This window comes from Rousettus aegyptiacus, unplaced genomic scaffold (assembly GCF_014176215.1).
Source record: "Rousettus aegyptiacus isolate mRouAeg1 unplaced genomic scaffold, mRouAeg1.p scaffold_m13_p_15, whole genome shotgun sequence".
NCBI lineage: Eukaryota > Metazoa > Chordata > Mammalia > Chiroptera > Pteropodidae > Rousettus > Rousettus aegyptiacus.
In genome coordinates this window covers 4680001-4705165 of record NW_023416290.1, presented here as the reverse complement: position 1 = coordinate 4705165, position 25165 = coordinate 4680001, and the positions used below count along the sequence as shown (strand labels likewise).

At 44.9% G+C, this 25165-nt stretch overlaps 1 protein-coding gene across 3 annotated transcripts in view; it reads left to right on the top strand.

Annotated features, from left to right (window-relative positions):
• ZFHX4 (zinc finger homeobox 4) overlaps positions 1 to 25165 on the top strand; it is a 171399-nt gene that overhangs the window by 141355 nt on the left and 4879 nt on the right. For all 3 annotated transcript variants that reach the window (XM_036232783.1, XM_016128126.2, XM_036232782.1), the window contains exons 6-10: positions 5367 to 5483; positions 11661 to 11794; positions 12027 to 12227; positions 13027 to 13144; positions 13678 to 19089. In XM_036232783.1, the coding sequence (XP_036088676.1) occupies positions 5367 to 5483; positions 11661 to 11794; positions 12027 to 12227; positions 13027 to 13144; positions 13678 to 19089 (5982 nt within the window). The remainder of the gene's footprint in view (positions 1 to 5366; positions 5484 to 11660; positions 11795 to 12026; positions 12228 to 13026; positions 13145 to 13677; positions 19090 to 25165) is intronic.

Sequence of the window (25165 nt, the reverse complement as noted above, 5' to 3'; positions counted from 1 at the left end):
ACGTCATTGTTCTCTAGAAACGGGAGAGTGTGTTTAAGATAAAATATCATAAACCCCCTTCCCCTCTTCTGTCTCATGCCAATCAAAAGACCTCATAGATGACCAGATTGGAAATGATAGGGCAAAAATCAAGACTATGACAAAAAAAAAATTTTTTTTCAAAGTAAAAGATACCGCTTCTCCTCAATACATTATTGTTTGATCAACAAAGACACCAGACTCTCCGTCTTTGCCTCAGTCTCTCTGAGAAGCGTTATCCTTAGACACTGCCATGCCCTGGGGTATTCTCATGGATATGTTCTACAGGAAAGTCAACTATGACAGATTCCCAATTGAACTTGTCTTCACTGCAAAACCATTGCTTCTCCTCTTGTCTGCATCTCCGCTGATGACATCTTGCTGTAGACCTAATCAGCCCACGTAAGAAAACCAGGAGTCATTAAAACATTAGCGCCAGGGCCTGCTGGCCGTAGGTCTCGAATAAGGCAGATGAGCGCGCGCATTTTAGACGGCATTTGTACGCAAATAAGGAAGTTATTTGGGGACCGCGATAAATGCGACGAAGGAAGTAGAGGAGGTCCCACCTTGGAGCAGGCCGTCTGCGTGTGGTCCCTGGGGGAAGGGCGCGGTAGCATCTCTCGAGGGAAGGAAGTGAAATGAGACGCAGGCTCGGAGGGACTGTTGGATTTCACATCCCGGACGTCGTCGGTGGCTTTGAGAAGAGCAGTTGGCATGAAGCCAGATTGGGGAGGCCCGGATAATCGTGTAATTTAGTAGACAGAGAGAATGCAGAAACGTCCAAAGCAGCCTGAAACCCATCCGAACAAACAAATACCCCTTCTAAGTTTTAGCGAAGGTGGACAGAGGTGTCTGCTATAGTCCAGGCACTGTTCCAGATGCTTCCGGCACGATGATAATAAGATAATCACCATTTTCAGTAAGTGTGTGCCCATTAGGGAAAGGCAACACGTGGATAATTTCCACCTACTATGAAAAGTTGTTTGACATCGATGTACAGGAAACAGAGGAAAGTCTTATCCAGAAACATTAAAACCAGTTCCAGATTCGAGGAGGGCTTTTTGGAGAAAGGAATAATTAATGGCAATAGTCATGATACAGCTGGCATTTTTAAATACTTACGTTATGTTAGGCTCTGTGCTGACCGATGTTTATATCTTATAAGAAACCTGGGAGATAGGCACTATTAACTCCATTTTTACAGATGATAAAACTGGTGTTTCCCAAGCTGAGCTTGAAGGGAAAAAAAAAAAAATGTTTATACAGTGGAGAAAAGTTGTTCTAGATAAGCCAAGGAAGTATAATGGTAGATATAGGAAGAAGGCATTAATAATAGGTGCGTGTTTCTAGAACAGAGGCTCACGAATAGTGGTCCCTGGACCAGCAGCAGCAGCAGCATCACCTGGGAGCATAGAGATGTCAATTCTTAGGCTTCCCTCTAAACCTGTCGAATCAGACACTGCAGGGGTGGAGCCCAGCGGTCTGATCTCTAACAAGCCAGAAATCCAGGTGATTCAGCCTCCCTCAAGTCTGAGGTAACTCGGTATTCAGTGCTAGCTAGGAAGTAAAGGAAGGTGCGAATGGCCTGGTGGACAAGGACCAGATAGATATCTTGGAGGCATTCTTGCCACGTGCAGGATTTTTCTATTATTAGGGATGGGAGTCACTGAAAGATTTTAAGTAGATTTGAGGAAATCATACAAAAGCTAGATTTGGAGGTTGGGGTGGGGGCTGGACAGGGAGACAGCAGAGGAGTCAGGGGAGTCCTCTGCTTCCTCTGTACTCGACCACTCCCTGGTCTTAGAAAGTGTGCGGCGTTTGGCTTAGAAAACTCAGAGGAGAGGATTCTGACGCCCACTGTATGATAAAGCGGCGGGAACCAGGCACAGTTGACTGGGGCCTGCCGAAGTCGATTTGCTTAAAAATTGTCTGTTACAGTTTCATAGAATTACTTAATAGTGGTTTTTCTAATCATTTTTTAATTATTCAAATGATATTACTCTAAGCCAGCCATTCAAAACTTTTAAATATAGCTTATACATAATGTGTAAAGTAACTTATAAGACCATCATTTTAGCCATGAAATTGCCACACTTCTATAGGACTACAGTATTACTCTGAAACATTTTTAAATCAAAACATATCAGTATTTGTCTGAAAAGTGGGAAGTTCTACTAGACCCTAATGTACATTTTATGCTTAAGTACATTCATAGCATAAAGCGTAGCATGAATAAATATTGTATTCTTGTAGTTCATGAGTCAAACGAATAATTAGATACATAATACAGCAATACAACAATATTATGAAATGCTGTAATATTTTCATTACTGTTACATGTAATATATTAGTGAAAGAACTTATTGATGAAAATGAAAACTGATTTAGCATCTTTATCTTGGAATCTTATGTAATTTTTAATCTTTGTTTTGAAAATTTACATAATAGAATTTATGTGATTTCCCTCAGTTCTGAGGCATCCCTTATACATATATATTTTTTTTTTCCTACAAAGCATCTTACTTTTTATGTCTTTTTTTTTTTTTTCAATTGAGGAACGTGGTACTCGAAAATTAGAACGAAGCCGCCCCTTTCCTTAACCCCAATCCAATATACAGGTTTTCTAGAGCAAACGGTTTCTCCACATTATTTAGAAAATGAAAGTCCACTTTATTTCAAAAACTCTTTGAGAATGAAAGTGACCTTTTTTTTTTTTTTGGACCTGTATGAAACTTTATGGTGTATATAAGTTACCCTTTGATTATTTTTTGCATGATTAAAAATTTGCAAAGTTCTATGGCTCCAAAGAGGCTACCTGTAATAAACAACTTTCACCTTCTAAACCACAAAACAGGTCTGAATTGCTGGAGCATTAGAGCTAATTGCCTGCCTACTTCAAAGGAGGAACCAGAAAAGAGGGGATGGGGGAGGAAAAAGTCTCAGAAGCGGAGGCGATGTGGGCAAATCCACCTCCAGAGGTTACGAGTTGTGGCTTGGCCCGGCCGGGCAGAGTTACGGCCTCAGAACTGCTGTTTGCGATTAAGTTGATGGGGAGAGTCTATCCCACAGTCTCTGGCTGTTGCTGACACAGAGTCTTTGTTCACATTCAGATTTCTCAAACTGTTGCCAGGGTCAGGCTGAGGTCAGACACCACAGTGATGTATAGAAGAACATGTCTGGGAATTTCTGTCGCCCTTAAAACACATACTCGAAAATGAAGAATCGGGCCCTGCAGAAGCGGGCTGATGAGGCCCAGATTATACTGTCGTTTTTCTTTGAGGACCTTCATAATTCTCGTTTTCTCCTCCTGACATGCGATGTTTTATTAACGTGAGTTGGGATAGCCCTCACAATTTTATGTCCCCTCAAGATAAGGACGCTGGTAGCACTCTGACACTCCATTTTCCAGCCCTGGGGGAAAAGGTCCAGTAAATCTACGCCGAGGAATCCCGCATCCCTGCCCCAGGATGAGGCGAAAAGTAATTGCCGTGGGTTGCCACAGGTCGCGGCCTGACACAGGATGTCACGTCACGTGTGTGGCCTTGGCGGGGACACAGCCCGACGCAGTCATGGTCTCGGCCTTGCGGCCTCCCCCACCCGGCCTGGCCCCGGGCAGGGAGGAGGGAGCCCGCGTGTGATCGGCACTGAGCCCTGCCCAGTAGAAGCAGGCCACGTGTGCGCGCCCGAAAAAGACGCCTCCCCCGAGCCTTCGGAGGCCCGACCCCCACCCCGCCAGCACCTCCCCTCGGCTTTTGCAAAGCGCAAACATGGAAGGAATGGGTGTGCGTGGTGCCCGCAAGGATTCACAGTGGGCGCAAATCTTGCTCCGAATGCAGCCAACGGCCTCGTCCCCCCTCAGCTCTTTGGGGGCGCCCCCTCTGAACCCAGAACTGCCCCCTGTGCGGTGTCTCGCTCACCCGGTCGCAGACCATGGCTGCCAAGAGAAGCACTAAATGGCAATTTTGTGTGTGTGCTCAGCTGGTCCATGTGACTGGATATTTCTCTGTGCTGTCAGAACGTTATTAATAAAACATGGGGTGTGGAGAGGGCCCCGACGTCCCCTTTCAATCACTACCGCATTTGCAATGAACATTTTATGCAGTGTGTAATTTTCGGTTAATGCTTGACACTTAAAATGTCTGTAGCGGCGTTTTGTCCGGTTATTGAAGGGTTAATTGTATCATGTTCTCCGCATAAAAGCTCTGCTTATCAAAAGCAAATAGATGAGCGTATGCATATGTGTGCCCATGACCTTTTGCCTTTGCAGGGTTAATTTATATGGTTGTTAAAGATTTTATGAAATTGAGCAGTCTGGTGCTTCAAATCCCATTTTACCTCCTTCTAATTTATGTAATTCCTACCTGAACAGGGGAATATGATTTTTTTTTTAATTTTATTTATTTATTATTATTTTTTTTGCACTGCCATGCTGTGGGGAGTTGCGAGCCTGGTTATCTGGCATTACTCAGATTGCTAGAAATTCATTAAAATGTGACATCAGCACAGTGAGAGACAAATGATCACAGGATGAAAGGGAACAGTGGGCCTGTCACGGATTAGTGCTCCGCGGACCCGGCACACAGGCTAACTGCATAAACAGATTAAGCCACCGGCAGCAGCATAGCTAAGATTTACAGAATAATTAAATAGGGTTGAGTCACTATGAGGATTTTCATGTAATCTAGCTGGTGTGAACCCGTGAATGAGGTGTGGGGTGATGTGGTTGTCACAGAAGAAATAGACCTTCTCATGTCCTATGCCCTGTAGAGCTCCCCCTAGAGAGGGGAAAAAAAAAAAAAAAAAAAAAAACGAATCCCAATGTAACCAAACTTTTGAGATCTCACTCTGACAAATTCCAAAGAATCCCTCCGGGTCTGGGGACCGAGGGCAGGAGTGGCACCTGTCTCACCCCTAACCCGTCGTCGTCACCTTGTTTCACGAAGACTTTCTATCTCCGAACCTGGTTCGTTTTGCCATCTGTCCGAGTCTGAGTGGCTTAGGGGTGTCGCCCCCTGAGATGACAGAACTGCCTTCTGCCCACTTTTCAATCTTCCACTGTACGCAAAACGATTTCTTTCGTTTTAACTTAGGACGGGCCCGTTTTCCCAATGGTTGTAAAAGGAGTTTCTTTGGGTAAAAATTTGCACTGGTAGAGGCAGCAGGTTCTAATGTAGACTTTTGAAGACATTTCTGTTTTTTTTTTTTTTTTTTTTTTTTTTTGAGCATGAGCATCCGCAGATGATGTATAAGTAACCGAGTTTTTGAATGCTCATGTAGTTATTTGAGTGTACCTATTTTGGGGGGGGAAGCGGTTCGATCCTACTGACTGGCTCTTCCTTTCTTAACAGAAGAACAAAGTGAGGAGGCAGAAGGAGCCATTAAACCCACGTCAGTGGCTGAGGAAGATGAGAAGGACGCTAGCGAGAGAGACTCGAGCGAAGGCAAAGCCTCTAATAAAGACTCTGGTAAGATGCTAGAATCCGTCGCCTTTCTTCCCCAGCCGACTTCCATTCCCCAGAACCGGCCCTTCCTGTACGCACCCACCCCCCAAGCTTATTAAAAGCTTTTATTCATTTTAAACTGTCTTAACATCCCCACTACTATTCATTGCATGTGCATTTTGCATGTGATTTCTATCAGTAGCCTCCCATTGACCTATTTTTAATCATAACCATCTGACAGAATAGATGTGGATAAGTTGAAGAATATTACAGGACGACCAACGAGATTATTTTTTAATCAAATCAGTTTGTGTGCTTGTAATTTTTTAAGCGCCTTTCATTAATCTTAGCTATACTTGTGATTCCTCTGATGGCATATTAATTTTTCATAAGCACAGGATTAGATATCACTTGAATTTTTTCATTCAATCACAGGCACCCCACCCCAATACCACGGAACCCTAAAAATAAATGTTATTTTTTTTCCTCGCTTTTTTACAACTTACACTCAGGAATTTGCCCTTTTTAAGGGCATCTATTTGAGGCATTTCAAACAAAATCCAGTGAAAAAGTTTACAGATGATTCAGCCTAAGAAAGAGGAAATATCATTGAAGAGGGATTAGGTGCTGGGTAATTTTGATCTTCTAGAATAGACAGATCCCAGTAATGAAAGCTACTGTCTTTGAAAAGAAACCTTCACGTCATGACATTTACTTGTGCACAAACAAACCCTGGGCCAGCATCTGGTGTGGATACCTAAGGCTTTTTTCTGTGTTTGGTTTGGCAAATATATGACTTCATCCATGCTTTGTATGTATGAGATGGAAATCTGGGGTCTCAATGAATATTACATTGGCCAGCTCCTTTAGCTGCACGCTATACCTAGTCTTATTATGTGGGACTCATGGAAGCAGAAGTGCTGAATGGGTTCGAGCCCATTAGTTGCAGGTAGTCATCTATCTTTTCCTTGAATTCCAGTGACAGCCGCATATAAAGAAGCTGGTTTTCACTATGAAGACCTTGGGTTGCACAGAAAAATATATATGTATATATGTGCGTATGTGCATCATTTCTACATGCAAGTTTACTTAAACCTGAATTGTCCCACATTCGTAATACAGTCTTTGCATATCTTCGTTTTGCATTCCCTTCGAAAATTATTTGAAGGGCCTCCTTGCTCCCCACTCCACATCCTTCAGTGCTAAATTGCTCTCAGGAGTCCAGTGAGAAAGCGCCACTTAAATTCACGTCCAGGATGTAGTGGCGAACATGTGATTCTAATTTGCCTTAAACAAAGAGGATCTAAGGTCGGTATTGAGCCTAAAGCGAAGTAAAAAAAAAAAAAAAAAAAAAAAAAAAAAGAGATGCCATAGCTGTGTATTAAGAAGCAGGCTCCTGAGGTTACCGACAGAAGGAATTTGAAGTACCTAGTGATCAGTTAAGGTCAAGGGCAGTGCCATCTAAACCTCATTTGGAAAGAACTGGAAATAGCAAGGTAGTCAGTTTATTTACTTGATGGACCGCATCAAGGATTCCGACTGCAGTCAGTGGCTCTTTCTCCCAGGTTGTACCAGAAGAGATTGCAGGCTCTATTCCTCCCACTCTTTAAAAGGATGTGTGAAACACACAGGTAGCCCAGTCATGTTCACTGAGTGCTCACGTGATACTCAGGTGCGTGATGTTACGCTTCGTTTCAAATATTGAACACCTTGTAACAGATGGATTCTGGGAATGTCTTGAAAATGGCTCGGTCTTAACATTGAGGGAAGAGTCCTGCCTGGGACACACCCCAGATCCGGGCCTTCCACCTCCACCTGCATAAGTGATGAGCCCCCTTACTCCCTGATGGCCCAATGAGTTATTGTCCTTTCTTGGGCTCCTGATTGTACCATCTAGACAGGATGCGAATATAGGAGAAGATACAGAGCATTGCAGAATGGTAGTTTAAAAAATTATCCCTGCAGAAATGCCTCCCCAGGTATAACTACAGGGAAAGAACTGGGCTTTAAGCACTAACTACAAGCGATTACCGTGATGCAAATAATTAGTCTTGAACCCTCCCAGACTTGAAGACGGTTCTTGTGATTGACAACTAACATGAACTTGTAACAAAGTTTGCTGCTTTCTGAATTGAATCTGATTAGGTGGAAAAATTATTACATGATGTTTTCCCTTTGTAAATATTTCTAATGACTGACTAGCCGCTTATGCACGTATTGTGTTGTCTTTATGTCAGTTACAAACGTCGAAAAATCTGAGCAAACTTATAAATTAATCACCATCCGAATGTGTTAGATGGGAGAATGGTGCGACCCCACTTTAACACAGAATTTTTTAGACAGGAAGGAATTAGCACGTGTTAAGAAGCCTGTGTTTGTGTGAGCTGTTGTGCAGTGTTGCTGAAATTAATCTCTAGTCTCAAAATGAGACTTGGCAGCACGCGAATTGTATTTGTTGAATATTCATTCATAATAGAAAAGCTTCCTAATGCCTCATTTATATTGTCATTTAAATCTAGTGCCACTTTAGATTAATTATAATCCAAATTATAGCTCTGCGCAGTACAAGAATTAATATAGAGTTTATCCAGATTAATACATTTGCATTGAAAATGTAATATGTCTCTGCCGTAGCTAAGGGGACCACTTCTTAATAAAGGAGTAAACATGAGGAAAGATGGAAATTAACCTTCATTATTGCAATTAAAATTATCCTTTCATTCTAGTCTCATTAGAAAGAATACTGTACCAGTAATTATAATTTAGAGTTATTTGAAGTTGAATAATATCTTCTGTTATATCCAAGTTTTATAGTATTCAAACATTATCAAATACATTGATTCATAAATAATAACTCACTATTTTATTTTACTGTTTTTTGCTTTGAGTACATATGTGTTATTGGCTTTCCTCGCTTGGTATGAGTATAAAGCATTTTACAGCCTTCTGTATTTTAGGGATTGAAAATTATTAAGTAGGCGGCATCTGAATTAAAATGAATTATGTCATTTTTATATTAGGAGTCTCATGCAAGTTAAATAATCTCATAACTGACAGATAATCGTTGGCTTATCTATTTGGCAGTGCTTATTTATAATTAGACTTCATTTTTTAGTTTAAATGCATTAAAATGACATTGTTTTTAGAGAATATTGTGATGTCCTCAATAACGCAAAATGATTTATGATCTCATTTCAAAATTTTGTCTAGGGTATCAAACAGGGCTTATTTTAAATAAAGTTGCAGAGATAAACTATGAGTAATCACAAAACTTAATCAAAACCTTCCTATAATTGATTGGCCGTTATTTAATATATTTCTAGGGTAAACAGTGCAGAAAAAGAACCCAGAATCGAGACCTGGTAATTTGCCAGGGAGGCCATAGTACCTGAGATATCACCCCTTTGAAAAGTAGAAAAGGCACACGTGCATAAAACATAACTTCCATCATTTCTGTAAATAATCCTGATGACCTGCCTTATCCTCAGGAGTCTGTTTTTGTCATATGTTACTACATTTCCTCAGTCTCTGCTCTTCTTGTCAATGGCATGCATTTCTGGGGTACCTAGCAATAGCTAGGGGGTCTAGCCTTTATTTATAACTTCTTTTTAATTTAAAATAAAATGGTCTTTATGCAGCTCCTAGCTTACCTTAAGATCACAGTTTAATTTCTAAGTTAAATAGCCAAAAAATATTTAAGTTGATGTATATATTAGGTGGAATAAGGTAGTCAACAGTTATCTCAAGGGCTATGAAATAATCCTATAACTTATTTTTCATTGCAGCACAAACGTCACTAAATTCAAAAGCAACTAAATAAACTGCATTGTTGATGAATGTTAATAAGTACAAAAATAATATGAATTAATTATACCAAATATGTATACCGATGTATAGTTTAGTTTTAATAAAATGTTTCAGTTTGAAATCAATAAGTTTTTCTTGATCCTTTATAATACCAATATTTGAATATAAATGCTTATGAAAATAAGGCCATAGCTAAACATTTAATAGATTTAGAAGTTTCTGGAAGATTTATTCTATTTCTGAAGTTACATAGGGCCTGCAAGCAACAAGAATCATGGAAATTCTCTTTTAACTTGTGTGCGACAGTCTTTGACAGCATAGGGAACTGGGCCAACCTCTGGTTGGGTCGTGTCTGATTCTACCGTGTCCAAAAAAGAATGATAAAGGACTATGACAGTATTATTTTCTTAAAGGAACATATTCTTACTTGGTAACTGGGAACTTAAAAAGAAATCTTCCAGTCTCACAGGAGAAAGCAGCTGATTGACACTTGCAGATGTAAATGACAATCATTCCATACAAGTCGATCTGAACTTTAAGGTGTAAATTTTATTTGCAAATACTATATATATATGTTATTTTCTTGAATGTTTATTTTTAACACTTTAAAAGTCAATAGTGCAAAGTGTATTCTGCATTGAGAAAGAAAAACCTAGTTTTCGATGCCAGAACTAATTATGAAATAAACATCCCTGTTTCTGACATATATTTGGGTATCGAATACGTGATAGTGTTTGATCAACATAATGAAATTCTTTAGTCTATCTCAAATTTAAGTTCATTCAAACACAAATATGATAAATGATTTTTTTCAAATATCTAGAAAGAATCTAAATTTCTTTAAGGCATCTGTATATGTAGAGAAAATGTACCAATTTAAATAAAGTTTAATGATTATAAATCCAGAAATCAATGTCACTGTAACCTATTGAAAACTAATACTAATTCTCTACCTACCTCAACCCCCCCTCCAAAGAGAATAAAATTATCAGCATTATGTCATTTAAATTCTATTTTAATTTTGCTGTCCTTGGGGTCACTCTTACTTTTAAATTTCTTTCAGAATTGACAATTCCTGAAATTGTTTATAAGTTTTTAACATGCATCTCCATCCAGGATGGAAAAAATATATATATGTATTTTTGGTTCATTTTTACTTTGTTTTCATAACATCCTTGACCTTATTTTTAATTTAAAACTGGGTCATTTTGCAATAAGGTGCAATTCGTCCGTTTATATGAACCGTATGTGGATTGAAAAAAAAATCAAGATAAATCTTCATGCATGGCATACAATCAGATTATGCCTAGACTCTATATTTACGCGGGGTCCGATAGCAATCAATGGTTTAGCTTCATTGCATTTCAAGATGTGTTTGCACCCAGTTGTCCAGTGATAGTGTCCGCACCCTGGAAATAATTTAGTTGCAAATTGACTGGAAGATGGTGAAAATTGAAAGTTAAAATTAGAAATACTCATAATAAACAGCAGAAAAAAGGTCAGATGATGCCGTGCTATGATGAGATTGGAATGGCTGGTAAATGAGGTTTTGTGTTTGTCATGAGACGTGTGTGACATGCCTACCCAATGTCGCTGCAATATCCAGCCTCACAGAGGAGATTATCGGGAAAATTGATGCTGGAAAGAATTTTCTGTGAGATTGGGAAATTAGAGTCACACTTTTTTTTTTTTTTAATGTGTGTGAGGCTCCTACACATTACATTACTCATCTAGGCAAAATTTTAAACCCTTCTTAACACTGAATATTTGAATTAACCTCATAAAACAATTGTCTCCTTGAGATTTGGACTATAATATTATGTGTACAGCTGACTGCTGAAACATCTAAAGCAAAGAGTAAATCAGAAAAACAGCAGAAAATGTGGAGTGTAGTCGATTTTTAAATTCTACATTCATCGTATAAAAATATTATTTTCTTTTCTGAATTGTAACTAGTTAGATCTCAGAATATTGAAATATCTTCAGTGTCTGAGAATTTTAGAAGAGAGAGAGAGGTGATTAAACATTAGTAAAAATAATTATTTTCTAAGTTAGCGTTTGTAAATGGGAGTAGATTTGCTTTAATGTGACAAAGGCACTCAGAGACACCAGAGAACACGTGTTATTGATGAATCTTTCAAGGTCACCTGGGGTTATCTAAACACGAGATAGGAGTACATTTTAAAATATATTTATAAAGTCCACTAAGTCGGCGGACACACAGAAGGGCGCTTTTGGCTTTTGAGAGTAGCATCTTTTAAAAGTTCTGTTCTTTTTGTGATTTGGTGGATTTAGAGTCAGTGCTGTTTGAAAAAAAAAAACATATAATTTTTTCAGGTGTTGACATTGTTAGTCCTTTGAAATTGAGGTATTCTACTCTCTTTTGGGAATCAGGAATAATCACACCAGAAAAAGAGCTAAAAGTCAGTGTGGTGGGGGCGACCCAGCCACTCCTGCTGGCAAAAGAAGAAGATGTGGCAACAAAAAGGTCAAAACCTCCCGAGGACAATAAATTCTGTCACGAACAGGTAAATGTGCTTTTTGCCCTTCGCGCTGTAAACCTGTTTTATTTACCTATTGTTTTACTTAGTTTCGATTATCGCTCCTAGTAGTTTTAGAGTCGCGAGCGATCCCATGCTGTCGAAATGCACGTGGGCATGGCGATCGGCTGTGTACTTCACCCTCGGGATTGTTTCAGATGCTCTGCAGTCACCAGAATTCATTGACTAACGGCGGTCGTGTTTATTCACTATTTTCCAGTTCTATCAGTGTCCTTATTGTAACTACAATAGTAGGGACCAGAGTCGAATCCAGATGCATGTCCTGTCGCAGCACTCGGCACAGCCCGTCCTCTGCTGCCCCCTCTGCCAGGATGTCCTCAGCAACAAGATGCACCTCCAGCTGCATCTGACGCACCTGCACAGCGTGTCTCCGGATTGCGTGGAGAAGCTGCTCATGACAGTAAGGACGCCAAACGCTGATGTGTGTGTGTGTGTGAGACATAATCCTCTGGGAAGATAGCAACACAAAATCTGGAATTATTAGTCAATAGAAGTTCATTTCAGATGTGGTTCCATAGCGTAGCAGTCAGCACATCTGCTTTACATGCAGAAGGTCCTGGGTTTGCGCCCCAGTGGAGCCACGGTCCATGGTCTACGGCCACACCACCCCGAATAAGACTGATGTCTGATCTCAGAAGCTAAGCAGAGTTGGGCCTGGTTGGTACTTGGACGGGAGACCACCTAGGAAGACCAGGTGCTGTGGGCATAAACAAAAAGAAGGAGGGAAAAAAAAAGAGAAAAATTTATTTCTTCTTTGCTACTTAAAGCTGTCTTACTAACTGTGTTATAGAAATCACAGTTATTACAATCAGGGCCCATTTGTTGTCTCTTTGACTTCGGGAAAAGAAAACCGATACGATTCAGGCACATCTCAGTAAATAACATGTATTCTGAGGTCTTATTTTTATATCTATAATGTTAAGTAAGTCATGTGAGCACATCGAGTTTCAAATTTTCTTAAGTATCGGTATACAAAAAAAAAAGACCTACAGAAGCCATAGTTTAAAAAAGAAAAAATAACAGCATTGCAACAGCATTGATCTGAAATTTGACAGGGTAGCAGTGACCTGTAAGAGCCACAAAACGCCCCTGCCTTGGTTGGAAAAATCTAAGTGGGCTACGCTACGGTCAGATGGCAGATGTGATAGAGTCTGTGACTTCCGGGGCACGCTTGACATGGCCCCCTTTGGTTTCCATAGGTGCCTGTCCCCGATGTGATGATGCCAAACAGTTTGCTGCTGCCAGCAGCCGCCTCTGAGAAATCGGAGCGGGACACACCCGCGCCCATCACCGCCGAGGGGTCTGGGAAATATTCAGGTATGGCAGCCTATGACCTAGAGCAGCAGAAAACACACTTCAGGGGCTTGCATTTACGGTGGTGCTCCGAGATCACTGCAATCGAAGACCGAAAAAGAAAACAAACAAACAAAAAAAAACACAGAGGAAAAAAATATTCCAAGAGCCATATGTTTCAATGCATATTTAATGTCTGGCTATCTGTCACTGCCCTTGGGGGACCCAAGTGTTGATGACCAAGAATATTCTGTACGTTCTAATTCCTGGCAACGGAGGTCCGGCCCTTGGTGTCACACTGAGGTGGTGCGCTGTAATGACCTTTGACTTCTTGCCAGTCCTGAAATCCTTTGAGGTCGGGATGATTTCTTCTTCACCTTTGCAGTCCCAGTCACCAGTCCGGCGCTCACCGCATAGTGGTTGCTCAAGAGAGATTTCTTCAAAGAACCAATTACGCAGAAGCTTTTAGAGGCGCCTTTTGACGGCATTTACTGGCAGGTAGGCAGGCAGTCGGCCTTCTTCCTGTAGGTGATCCGTTTGTGCTTTCTCCCGCCCAGGTGACAGTCCAGGGGATGACAGAAGTATGGCCGGTCTCGACGACTCCAAGGCCGGCGTGGAAATCAAGAGCGAGGAGCAGAAACCAAGTAAGGACCCCGCGGAAGTGTCCGAGTGGAACAGAAGTAGCAGCAAGGACGTGAAAGCGCCCGAGGGCCTGCAGGAGCCGCCGGGCGAGCAGCAGAAGCGGCAGCCCCTGTCCGTGTCGGAGCGGCACGTGTACAAGTTCCGCTGTAACCACTGCAGCTTGGCCTTTAAGACTCTGCAGAAGCTTCAGATGCATTCCCAGTACCACGCGATCCGGGCGGCGACGATGTGCAGCCTCTGTCAGCGAAGCTTCCGTACATTCCAGGCTTTAAAAAAACACCTGGAGGCGGGCCACCCCGAGCTGAGCGAGGCCGACCTCCAGCAGCTGTTCGCGTCCCTGCCCGTGAACGGCGAGCTCTGGGCGGAGGGCGACACCGCGGCCCAGGACGACCACGCCCTGGAGCAGGACATGGAGCGCGAGTACGAGGTGGACCACGAGGGCAAGGCGAGTCCCATCGGAAGCGACAGTAGCTCCATCCCCGACGACATGGGCTCGGAACCAAAGCGGACCTTGCCTTTCAGAAAAGGGCCAAATTTCACGATGGAAAAATTCCTCGATCCGTCTCGCCCGTATAAGTGTACAGTGTGTAAAGAGTCTTTCACCCAAAAGAACATCCTCCTGGTCCACTACAACTCGGTCTCTCACCTGCATAAGTTGAAAAAGGTTTTGCAGGAAGCCTCCAGCCCCGTGCCTCCGGACAGCAACGGCAGTGCGGACAACAAGCCCTACAAGTGCGGCACCTGCAACGTCGCCTACAGCCAAAGCTCCACCTTAGAGATCCACATGAGGTCCGTGCTGCACCAGACGAAGGCCAGGGCCGCCAAGCTGGAGCCGGGCGGGCCGGCGGCGGGCGGCCCCGGCGGCGCGGCCAACGTCAGCAGTCCGGGCCAGGGGGTGTTAGACGCCATGAGCTTAGCGGCGGCGAGCAGCAAAGACACCCACTTAGATGCCAAAGAGTTAAACAAAAAGCCGAGCCCGGAGCTGCTGGCCGCTCAGCCCGCGCACCACGCGCCGCAGTCGCCCGCGCAGCTGCAGCTGCAGCTGCAGCACGAGCTCCAGCAGCAGGCCGCCTTCTTCCAGCCGCAGTTCCTGAGCCCGGCCTTCCTGCCGCACTTCCCCATGACCCCGGAGGCCCTGCTGCAGTTCCAGCAGCCTCAGTTCCTCTTCCCGTTCTACATCCCCGGGACGGAGTTCAGCCTGGGGCCCGACCTGGGCCTGCCGGGCTCCGCCACGTTCGGCATGCCGGGCATGGCGGGCATGGCGGGCTCCCTGCTCGAAGACTTGAAGCAGCAGATTCAGACGCAGCACCACGTCGGCCAGACGCAGCTGCAGATCCTGCAGCAGCAGGCGCAGCAGTACCAGGCCACCCAGGCCCCGCTGCCGCCCCAGAAGCAGCCGCAGCCGCCAGCGCCGACCCCGCCGCAGCCGCCGCAGCCGCCGCCGGCCGGCAAGCTGCCGAAGCAAGACCAAACCCACCTGGCCAGCGCCGACGGCCCGGTCCCCAAGGACGCGCCGCCTTACAAGGACACAGAAGAGATGGCGGATAAGCCGGAAAAGCCAAAGCAAGAGTGTGGAAGCGAAGGCGAAGGCCTCCGAGACGGCAGCAAGGACCCGAAGAAGCCAAAAGCCTCGGAGCCGTCCATCCCGCCCCCGCGGATCGCGTCCGGGGCCCGCGGGAACGCGGCCAAAGCGTTGCTGGAGAACTTCGGGTTCGAGCTGGTCATTCAGTACAACGAAAACAGGCAGAAGGTGCAGAAGAAGAGCAGGAGCGGGGACGGGGACAGCGCGCACAAGCTGGAGTGCGGCACGTGCGGCAAGCTCTTCTCCAACGTCCTCATTCTCAAGAGCCACCAGGAGCACGTGCACGGGCAGTTCTTTCCATGCGGGGCCCTGGAGAGATTCGCTCGTCAGTACCGCGAGGCCTATGACAAGCTGTATCCGATTTCGCCGTCCTCCCCGGAAACGCCACCGCCGCCGCTTCCACCTGCCCCGCTGCCGCCGGCTCCCCCGCAGCCCCCCTCCGTGGGGCCCGGGAAGATGCCCGGCGCCGTGCCCGCCCCTCTGCAAGCCCCGCCACCCACGCCGCCGCCGCCCCCGCCGCCGCCGCCACCCCCGCCGCCGCCCCCGCCGCCCCCGCCGTCTGCTCCCCCGCAGGTCCAGCTGCCCGTTTCCCTGGACCTTCCCCTCTTCCCCTCCATCATGATGCAGCCCGTGCAGCACCCCGCACTCCCGCCCCAGCTGGCCCTGCAGCTGCCGCAGATGGACACGCTGTCCGCGGACCTCACCCAGCTCTGCCAGCAGCAGCTCGGCTTGGACCCCAACTTCTTAAGGCACTCGCAGTTCAAACGCCCGCGCACGAGAATCACGGACGACCAGCTGAAGATCCTGAGGGCTTACTTCGACATCAATAACTCTCCGAGCGAAGAACAGATCCAGGAGATGGCGGAGAAGTCCGGCCTCTCGCAGAAGGTCATCAAGCACTGGTTTCGAAACACGCTTTTTAAGGAACGGCAGAGAAACAAGGACTCGCCGTACAACTTCAGTAACCCGCCCATAACGGTTCTGGAGGACATCCGGATTGACCCGCAGCCCTCGTCCTTAGAACATTACAAATCCGACGCCTCCTTCAGTAAGAGGTCCTCTCGAACGAGGTTCACCGACTATCAGCTTAGGGTTCTGCAAGACTTTTTTGACACCAACGCTTACCCGAAAGACGACGAGATAGAGCAGCTCTCCACCGTTCTCAATCTCCCGACCCGGGTCATCGTCGTGTGGTTCCAGAACGCGCGTCAGAAAGCGCGGAAGAGCTACGAGAATCAGGCGGAGGCGAAGGACAGCGAGAAACGGGAACTCACTAACGAGCGGTACATTCGAACCAGCAGCATGCAGTACCAGTGCAAGAAGTGCAGCGTGGTCTTCCCCAGGATCTTCGACCTGATCACGCATCAGAAGAAGCAGTGTTACAAGGACGAAGACGACGACGCCCAAGACGAAAGCCAGACCGAGGACTCCATGGACGCCACCGACCAAGTGGTGTACAAGCATTGCGCGGCGGCCGGCCAGACGGACGCGGCCAGAAACGCGGCCGCCCCCGCGCCAGGCTCTGGCTCCGGGACGAGCACCCCTCTGATTCCGTCCCCCAAACCAGAGCCCGAGAAGACGTCTCCCAAACCCGAATACCCCCCAGAAAAGCCAAAGCAGAGCGACCCCTGCCCCGCTCCCCATGGCACCAAACCGGCCCTGCCGTCAGCATCGACGTCCTCGGACCCACCGCAGGCCTCGGCAGCCCAGCCCCAGCCCCCCAAGCAAGCCCAGCTCGTCGGGAGACCTCCCTCGGCCTCCCAGACCCCGGTCCCTTCCAGCCCCCTGCAGATCTCCATGACTTCCCTCCAGAACAGTCTACCTCCACAGTTACTGCAGTACCAGTGTGACCAGTGCTCCGTCGCCTTCCCGAGCCTGGACCTCTGGCAGGAGCACCAGCACATGCACTTCCTCGCTGCTCAGAACCAGTTCCTCCACTCCCCGTTCCTGGAGAGGCCCATGGACATGCCCTACATGATATTCGACCCCAACAACCCGCTCATGACCGGACAGCTGCTGGGCGGCGCGCTCTCGCAGATGCCGCCTCAGACCGGGTCCTCCCACGCCCCGGCCCCCGCCCCCGTCGCCGCGTCTCTGAAAAGAAAACTGGACGATAAAGAGGACACCAACGGCAGCGAGAAGGAGGGAGGGAACAGCGGCGAAGACCAGCACCGCGACAAACGCCTGAGGACGACCATCACCCCCGAGCAGCTGGAGATCCTCTACGAGAAGTACCTGCTGGATTCCAACCCCACGCGGAAGATGCTCGATCACATCGCGCGCGAGGTGGGCCTCAAAAAGAGAGTCGTGCAGGTCTGGTTCCAGAACACCCGGGCCCGAGAGAGGAAGGGCCAGTTCCGGGCGGTGGGGCCAGCGCAGTCCCACAAACGCTGCCCCTTCTGCCGAGCCCTGTTCAAGGCCAAGTCGGCCCTGGAGAGCCACATCCGCTCTCGGCACTGGAACGAGGGGAAGCAGGCGGGTTACAGCCTGCCGCCGAGCCCCCTGATACCCGCGGACGACGGGGGCGAGAGCCCGCAGAAGTACATTTATTTCGATTATCCGTCTCTGCCGCTAACGAAAATCGATCTGTCCAGCGAGAACGAACTGGCTTCCACGGTGTCGACGCCCGTGAGCAAAACGGCCGAGCTGTCGCCGAAGAACCTGCTCAGCCCTTCTTCTTTCAAGGCGGAGTGCCCGGAGGACGTCGAGACCCTGAACGCCCCTCCCGCCGAGGCTGGGTACGATCAGAACAAGCCCGACTTTGACGAGACGTCGTCGGTTAACACGGCGATCAGCGACGCCACCACCGGCGACGAGGGCAACGCGGAGATGGACAGCACCACGGGCAGCTCGGGCGACGTCGCGAAGCCGGCCCTGTCCCCGAAAGAGCCGAAGGCGCTCGACGCTTTGCCCAAAGCAGCGACCACGCCCACCCCGGAGGTGTGCGACGAAAAATTTCTCTTTTCCCTCACGAGCCCCTCCATACACTTCAGCGATAAAGACGGGGACCACGACCAAAGCTTTTACATCACGGATGACCCCGACGACAACGCCGACCGCAGCGAAACGTCCAGCATCGCCGACCCGAGCTCCCCCAATCCTTTCGGGTCCAGCAATCCTTTTAAATCCAAAAATAACGACCGCCCCGGTCACAAGCGTTTCAGAACCCAGATGAGCAACCTCCAACTCAAGGTCCTCAAGGCCTGCTTCAGCGACTACCGGACCCCGACCATGCAGGAATGTGAGATGCTGGGGAACGAGATCGGCCTGCCCAAACGCGTGGTCCAGGTGTGGTTCCAGAATGCCAGGGCCAAGGAGAAGAAGTTCAAGATCAACATCGGGAAGCCGTTCGTGATCAATCAGGGCGGCACGGAGGGCACCAAGCCGGAGTGCGCCCTGTGCGCGGTGAAGTACTCCGCCCGCCTGTCCATCAGAGATCACATTTTCTCCAAACAGCACATTTCGAAAGTGAGGGAGACCGTGGGGAGTCAGCTCGATCGGGAGAAAGATTACCTGGCCCCGACCACCGTCCGGCAGCTGATGGCGCAGCAGGAACTCGATCGGATAAAGAAAGCCTCAGACGTGCTGGGCTTAGCAGTGCAGCCACCGAGCGTGATGGACAGCAGCGCCCTCCATGCGGTCAACCTGCCGGCAGCCTACCCGGGCCTCCCCGGCCTCCCTCCCGTCCTCCTCCCGGGAATGAACGGTCCGCCCTCCTTGCCCGGATTCCCACAAAATTCAAACAGTAAGTCGTTCGAAGGAGAGTCAGGCTGATTACTTAGCTAATATTAGACAGCTGATCACATGGAGCCGAGAACAGGGTACGTTCGGATCTCTTTTCAGTACGTGAGGCCATTGAATTATTTGAGATCCGTGTCGTATCGGCTACAATTAATAGCCAGGTCAGTCAGCCTGAATGTATGCAGAAAAATAAAGACTAGGTAGATCACAGCAGTGCCTCAGAAATATATTCATTATTTATATCATAAAATCTTTGTCTTAGTAATATCCCTTTTATATGTTCATTTCAGTACTGATTATTGTGCATATTAAGAAAGCGAAGCATTAAATAGTACATTTATTGGTATCTTAATTTATGCTCTTGCCAAGGAACACGGGTTTTTTGGTTCGGGTGGTGCTGGTGGTGGTTTTTGTTTGTTTGCTTGTTGATGGGTTGGTTTTTCCATAAGCGCTAGGAAGTTCAAAAGCTAAGGGCCTTCTAGCCACAGGAATTCGCCCACATCACACCTCGCAGGTAATAAAGCTTATGTTTAAAGTTGAACTGCTAACAATAGGACTTCTAGGATCATTTGTAATTCGGCATCGCTCTGGGATTTTGATTTTTCTATCATCCATTGCTCCTTGTTATTTAAATTTACAACCTTAGAAATATATTACTACACACTGTGCCCTTCTACCCTGCTCTGGCCGAAGCCTGCAGTGAAGTCACAACAAAATTACAAAGCTGTTTGAGGCAACCTCAGAGGATGAATCCAATTCTGTATTCATCAAGAGAAATGCAATTTGTGCACTTTCGACTTTACAAATAAGTGTAGGTCTCTAATTATATTAGGTTGAAAAAATTGAATACAGTGTGCTAGACAATCACAAAGCCACACATATAACAAACGTTGACTGTTTAATAGGTTAAATGAAAGTTACGTATTATCTAGATAGGAAAAAATGATTCTCTTATAATTTCTTTAAGTTTTAGTTTTCAAATTAACAGTGACTTTTTTTCCTTTTAAAAGGAAATTTTGACATTCTAAAGAGATTTATCGAGAGTAAACTAATTACATATTTCTAGAAAATTTCTAAAACACACAGGAGAGCTTCTTTTACACAAATTGGACTTTTACATAAATTCCAAACTTTTCCGTTTCACCTTTTCTTCTTAAAACCAGACTTGACGCGTGACCTTAGGAAGTTACTCCCATTTTAACTTCTAGCTCGGGAGACATGCAAACGATGGCATCGAATGGCCTCTGGGCCACTGCCATCTCTTCTGGCTCCCTGTCCTATTACTCGTTGGCATTAGAAGCAGAACGGATCCGCACGCGTAAAGGACGTCCGTCCCCAAGATCATGTCTACAGTGCCCCTTCCTCTGTCACTCCGACTACCTCACCCCTCGTAAGACTCTGGGCTGAATTACCTGAATGTTCTCGGGGCCTTAAATATTAGAGCTACAATTACATATTTTATCTGTACGTTCTAACTGACAGATGTCATTGTTTTAAGACTAATGCAATGGCTGAATGTATTAGCTTTCTAGTCTCATTTTATATATCACTGGTTATTAGTTGACACACAGAAAAATGTCTTACGTGGGAAAACTCCTATGGATCAGTTATATAAAATAAAGTTTTTCCACATAATGTCTAATGTGAAAAACTCTACGAAGTTATGTATATTTTAGTCATATAAAATATTATGTAAATCAGTAAAATTCGATATTTTACATGCACTAAGAACAGTTCAGGTATCTGGGATTGATGCTGTCTAGTCAGTCACCCACCCTCCTAAATGGTGGTGAAAGTATCTTGTTTTTCTCACCACTAGATCAGAAGGAGGCCTTTGATTGGACCATGGGGTCTTTTGCTGACTGCCTTTCTGGTTTGCAGCTGGTACCCTATATGACAGGAAGCGAGAAGGGAGGAGACAGAAGATGTTTACGAAATACTTAAACGACCTAACCTTCCTCCTCATCCTACTCCCCATAAATATCATTTCCCTCCCTGCTGAGATGCGGGCCCCATTCACAGTTCTCCGAGTCTCAGGATGATGTCAGAGGCAGGCTCTCCTCGGTGGCAGCATCTTCAGATGCACCAGGCGCTAAGAAACTCAGCGGGCACTAGGCATGTCTGTTGCTTTATGAAATCGTGGACCAAAATAGACCAAGAGCATTATAAAGAGAAAAGGTCTGTGAACCTACCTCCTGCAATTCACCAGTGCTCTTGAATTAGTTTTTTGTTTGTTTGTTTGTTTGCAATAGATGTTAAACATTAGCACAGCAGGGGAGCTGGCAGGACCCCATGGGAGAGCCTGAGTTCTCACACCTCCAGTTCACTTCCTTTTTAGGCTGCTTTGCCCGTAGTAGGTAATGCTGACTATTTTAGCCATCTCATGGGCTGGAGCTATGGTTCTCCATCTTTCTGTTGTTGTCTTTCTACCGTATCGTTTTTCATCAAACAAATACCTCCTTTGCTTTACAAGAGAAATAGACACACCAGCTAGGTAAAACGAAAGGAAAAAATCACTTCATAAGTAGAATATTTCTGTATTTCTCGCATACCCTGGGTTCTTGCAATAGTTTATATGAATAAACTTTCGAGAATATGACATGTTCATCTTGGGCCCGTTTTAGTGGGATTTAGCTAAGGAAAAGTGTTCATTTAAAAACTATCCTGTCCCTTTGAAGGTAGATTCAAAGGCTTTAATCCCAATGACTCACTGCACAGGGACGCCATTGAATCTGAGGTGTACTGGGAAGTATAATAAGTCTGATTCCACCAAAGGCTACACCCCAAAATCAGCTTAATTGCAGTGTACATGTTCAGTTCAAGTATCTATCAAACTCTGAATTTCCTGATTTAAAAATTCATTTTATTCCTTTGTGAGTGGCCTTGCTATTTTGCTTTACCAGCTTTAATGCTCACAAAACTTCCTTACCTCACTCCCAAGAAATCTTCAAGTTATTTAGTCTTTCGAAATCATGAAGAAGTCCCATTCAAAGGGTAATATATAGCATATGTGCCTGCTTCCTGAGCAGTGGCCCAGCCCTGTGTGCAAGTATCACTACTTAGAATTACTCATTTCTTAATAAAATGAATTATTTTCTGCTCGAAATTATATCATATCTCTTTTCCTATCATGATCATGTACAAAAAGGGAAAATAGCAATAGAAAATCCCATGCCTGTATACCCAGAAAAAATTGGAAACCTTTAAATTTACATTTTATCTTTTAGGATGTTAGCTTCTTTTGGCATTTTGCTCAAGATGAATCAAAAAATAACTTGATTTTCTATTAACACATTTACTGTATCATTTTAAGCGGCGTCTGAGTTTTATATGTGCCATTAGTGTTTAGAAAGACTGCCTAACCCAATTTCCTTAAATGGAACTTCAAAACATGCCTTTTGCATTTTTCTCATACTTCAAGGTAATTTACTAGCACATTTGGGGTAAATCTAGATAACAGTAAGTCTTTAATAATTTTATCACAATCGTCTTTGGCCCCGTGTACATAATTAGTTTTATTTTTCACCTCAAAAATAAATTTTCCCTCTGGGAGACCTAGATCAAAGAAACCTGGGGGAAAGGAGCCACATGTAAGTTATTGTGACACAGGCATTTTCTTCTGAAAGCATCACTTTTGGGACTAGGCAGCTGTTTCAGAGAAACAAAACCTAACAAAATGAGGGTAGGTTGAGATTATCAGTACATAAACCTTAATCTTTCAGTGAAATTTCAGAGGATTCAAAGAGCAGGAGTTGGGGAACGGGAGAGAATATATCTTCTTCTGCATTGCGCTTCTGTTTCTGGTTTCTCTGTATCAATGGACTAGTAAACTTCTGACTGTCCATTTTTACAGGGCTGTGTCTTCTACTCGTAGGCCCGATGTACATGGCTCAGTATTCTTAGTGTGTATGTCTTTTCTGAAATTTTTTTTTCAACAACTGATTAGTTAACTCAGCTTACTCCTTAAGACGCTGAGTTCCTAGAAATCCCTAAATAGTATTTGACTACAGTAGTTGGGATTTTAGAAGAATACTGAGGTCTTCTAAAGATGTCCTTACCTCGCTGTATGACCTGTTGACAAGAATCTGTAGGCTCCATCTGGTGGGAAAGCCTAGTCAATAGTTAAGTGATCCATCTTGCTTCCTAACTACCATTGCTGTTTTTTGAAGTCTCTTGGTTCCTTAAAATTTCTCTTGTCTTAGATTTTCATGTCACAGAGATATGTGAGCCAGTGATTTCTTTAGATTTGGGGCCGGGGGAACAGTAGATGGAAGAGGGTGCTATTAGTGAGTATGATGTCTCATGATACTAGGCTTAGAACTAAGGTTGGCTTTATGAGTAGGCCAAAAAAGCTGGCTGCCAACATAGTGTCATTCTAACAAGGCAAAGAAGGCTCTTTTGTCCTTAGAGAAGCTTCTTCCACCTGAGTCACTCATGCCTGAAATTCTGTAATTAGGTAGTAATTCCTTTGACTTAAATCATTGTCCTCTGTTAAATGGAAAATAGTCTAGGATATCGAATCAGAATACCATAGTGGGAAGAAACCTCAAGTTATTGAATCTAGTCTATATTAAGCCTTTTCAGAAATAGGTGTATTCATGTCTTTGGTTCTTCTTTGCAAATACAATTTTATGGGGAAGCAAGTAGAAAGAAGATGAAGATATACCAGGCATAGTAGTGTAGAAATGAAGACAAGGGAGTTGAAGCTTTGGGCCCCCAAAAGGGACTCCATTACTTAACAGTTTTCTCTAGGGCTAAGTCTGAGTCCCAGGAACCAAGAAGTCTATCATGCTAATAAATTGGATTAAAGATTGGGGAATTTGCTCATTCATTTCTACCATACCCCTTGCGAAGCTTAAGCCATTTTAATTTAATGTTATTTCAAATGTGCCAGCCATTTTTCTGACAAATGTTCATAGTGTTCTCAGTTTCCCCCAGAAATACAATGTTACATTCAAGGAATTTTTTCTTTTTATTCGTTCAGAATATTTGCAGATTCAATTTTCTTTAAAAAAATGGAATTTTTAGCATCTGTCCCCACTTATTAGGAGGATATATTGGGGAACTATTTTCTAACACGATGGACATTCCTTCTAGACTATTACTGAAACAACCACAGAACTTATTTCAAAGCAGATTGGAGAAGAGTTGGGTGTGGTAAGGTTAAAAAAAAGAGCAGCCAGTGATAAGCTAGGCTACTTGACGGTAATAGTGATGAGGGTCAAGTTGAGAATGATGCTGAGGACTCGCGAGTGTCTTCAGTGCTAAACAAGCCTAAGGAAAGCATTCTCAGCTAGGTGACAATCAAGAAACTAAAGTTTTTTGTTTTATTGTTTTTTTTTTTCCCTAGCTACAGAGCTAGAAACATGTAGTGTTTGTGTCACTCTTTTTTGTTTCATTTTTTTTTTAACACCCAAATGTTGCATTTCTCATGGAGGTAGGACTTTGTCCAATATTAAAAAGACGATTGTCTTCAATCTGTGATCATTCCCTCTGTAGCTACGCACTAATCAATGAAACTTCATTTCCCTTCTGGTGAAGTCTTCCATCAGCCCCTCAGGCCTCCAACACAGCCCTTGCCATGGGCATTTGGTAGTGAGCCTTGTCTTGGTCAAGAATGAACTACCCCCCATCCAGTGTGTTTCTTTGGTGATCAAGTTTATTTGCCCCTAACACTTCCAGAGAAGGCATAGACTTCTACAAGTCTCTTTTCTGTCTTGAGCTGTCCTTTAGTTTCTTCCCCAACTATCCAGCTCATAGGAACTACATTAGATTGGGGACTCGACACCCGGCGAAGATCCCTTGTGTTCCGATAGGAGTCATGCCGTACCGCACATTCGTCTGCTGCTGAACACTGAGTTCCCCTTCTCTAATGAGGCGAGAATTGTTTTTTTTTTGTTTGTTTGTTTGTTTGTTTGTTTTTTTGCATACTACAAGCAAACCTTGAAGAAGCATCATGTTTTGGGGACAGTACAGTTGAGTTAATATATTTAATTCCTATGAAGCACTCTGTTGGCCGGATTGTCAGGGTAGGAACAGGTGGCTTCACACACCCCCCTTAGAAATGGAATGATGCCTGA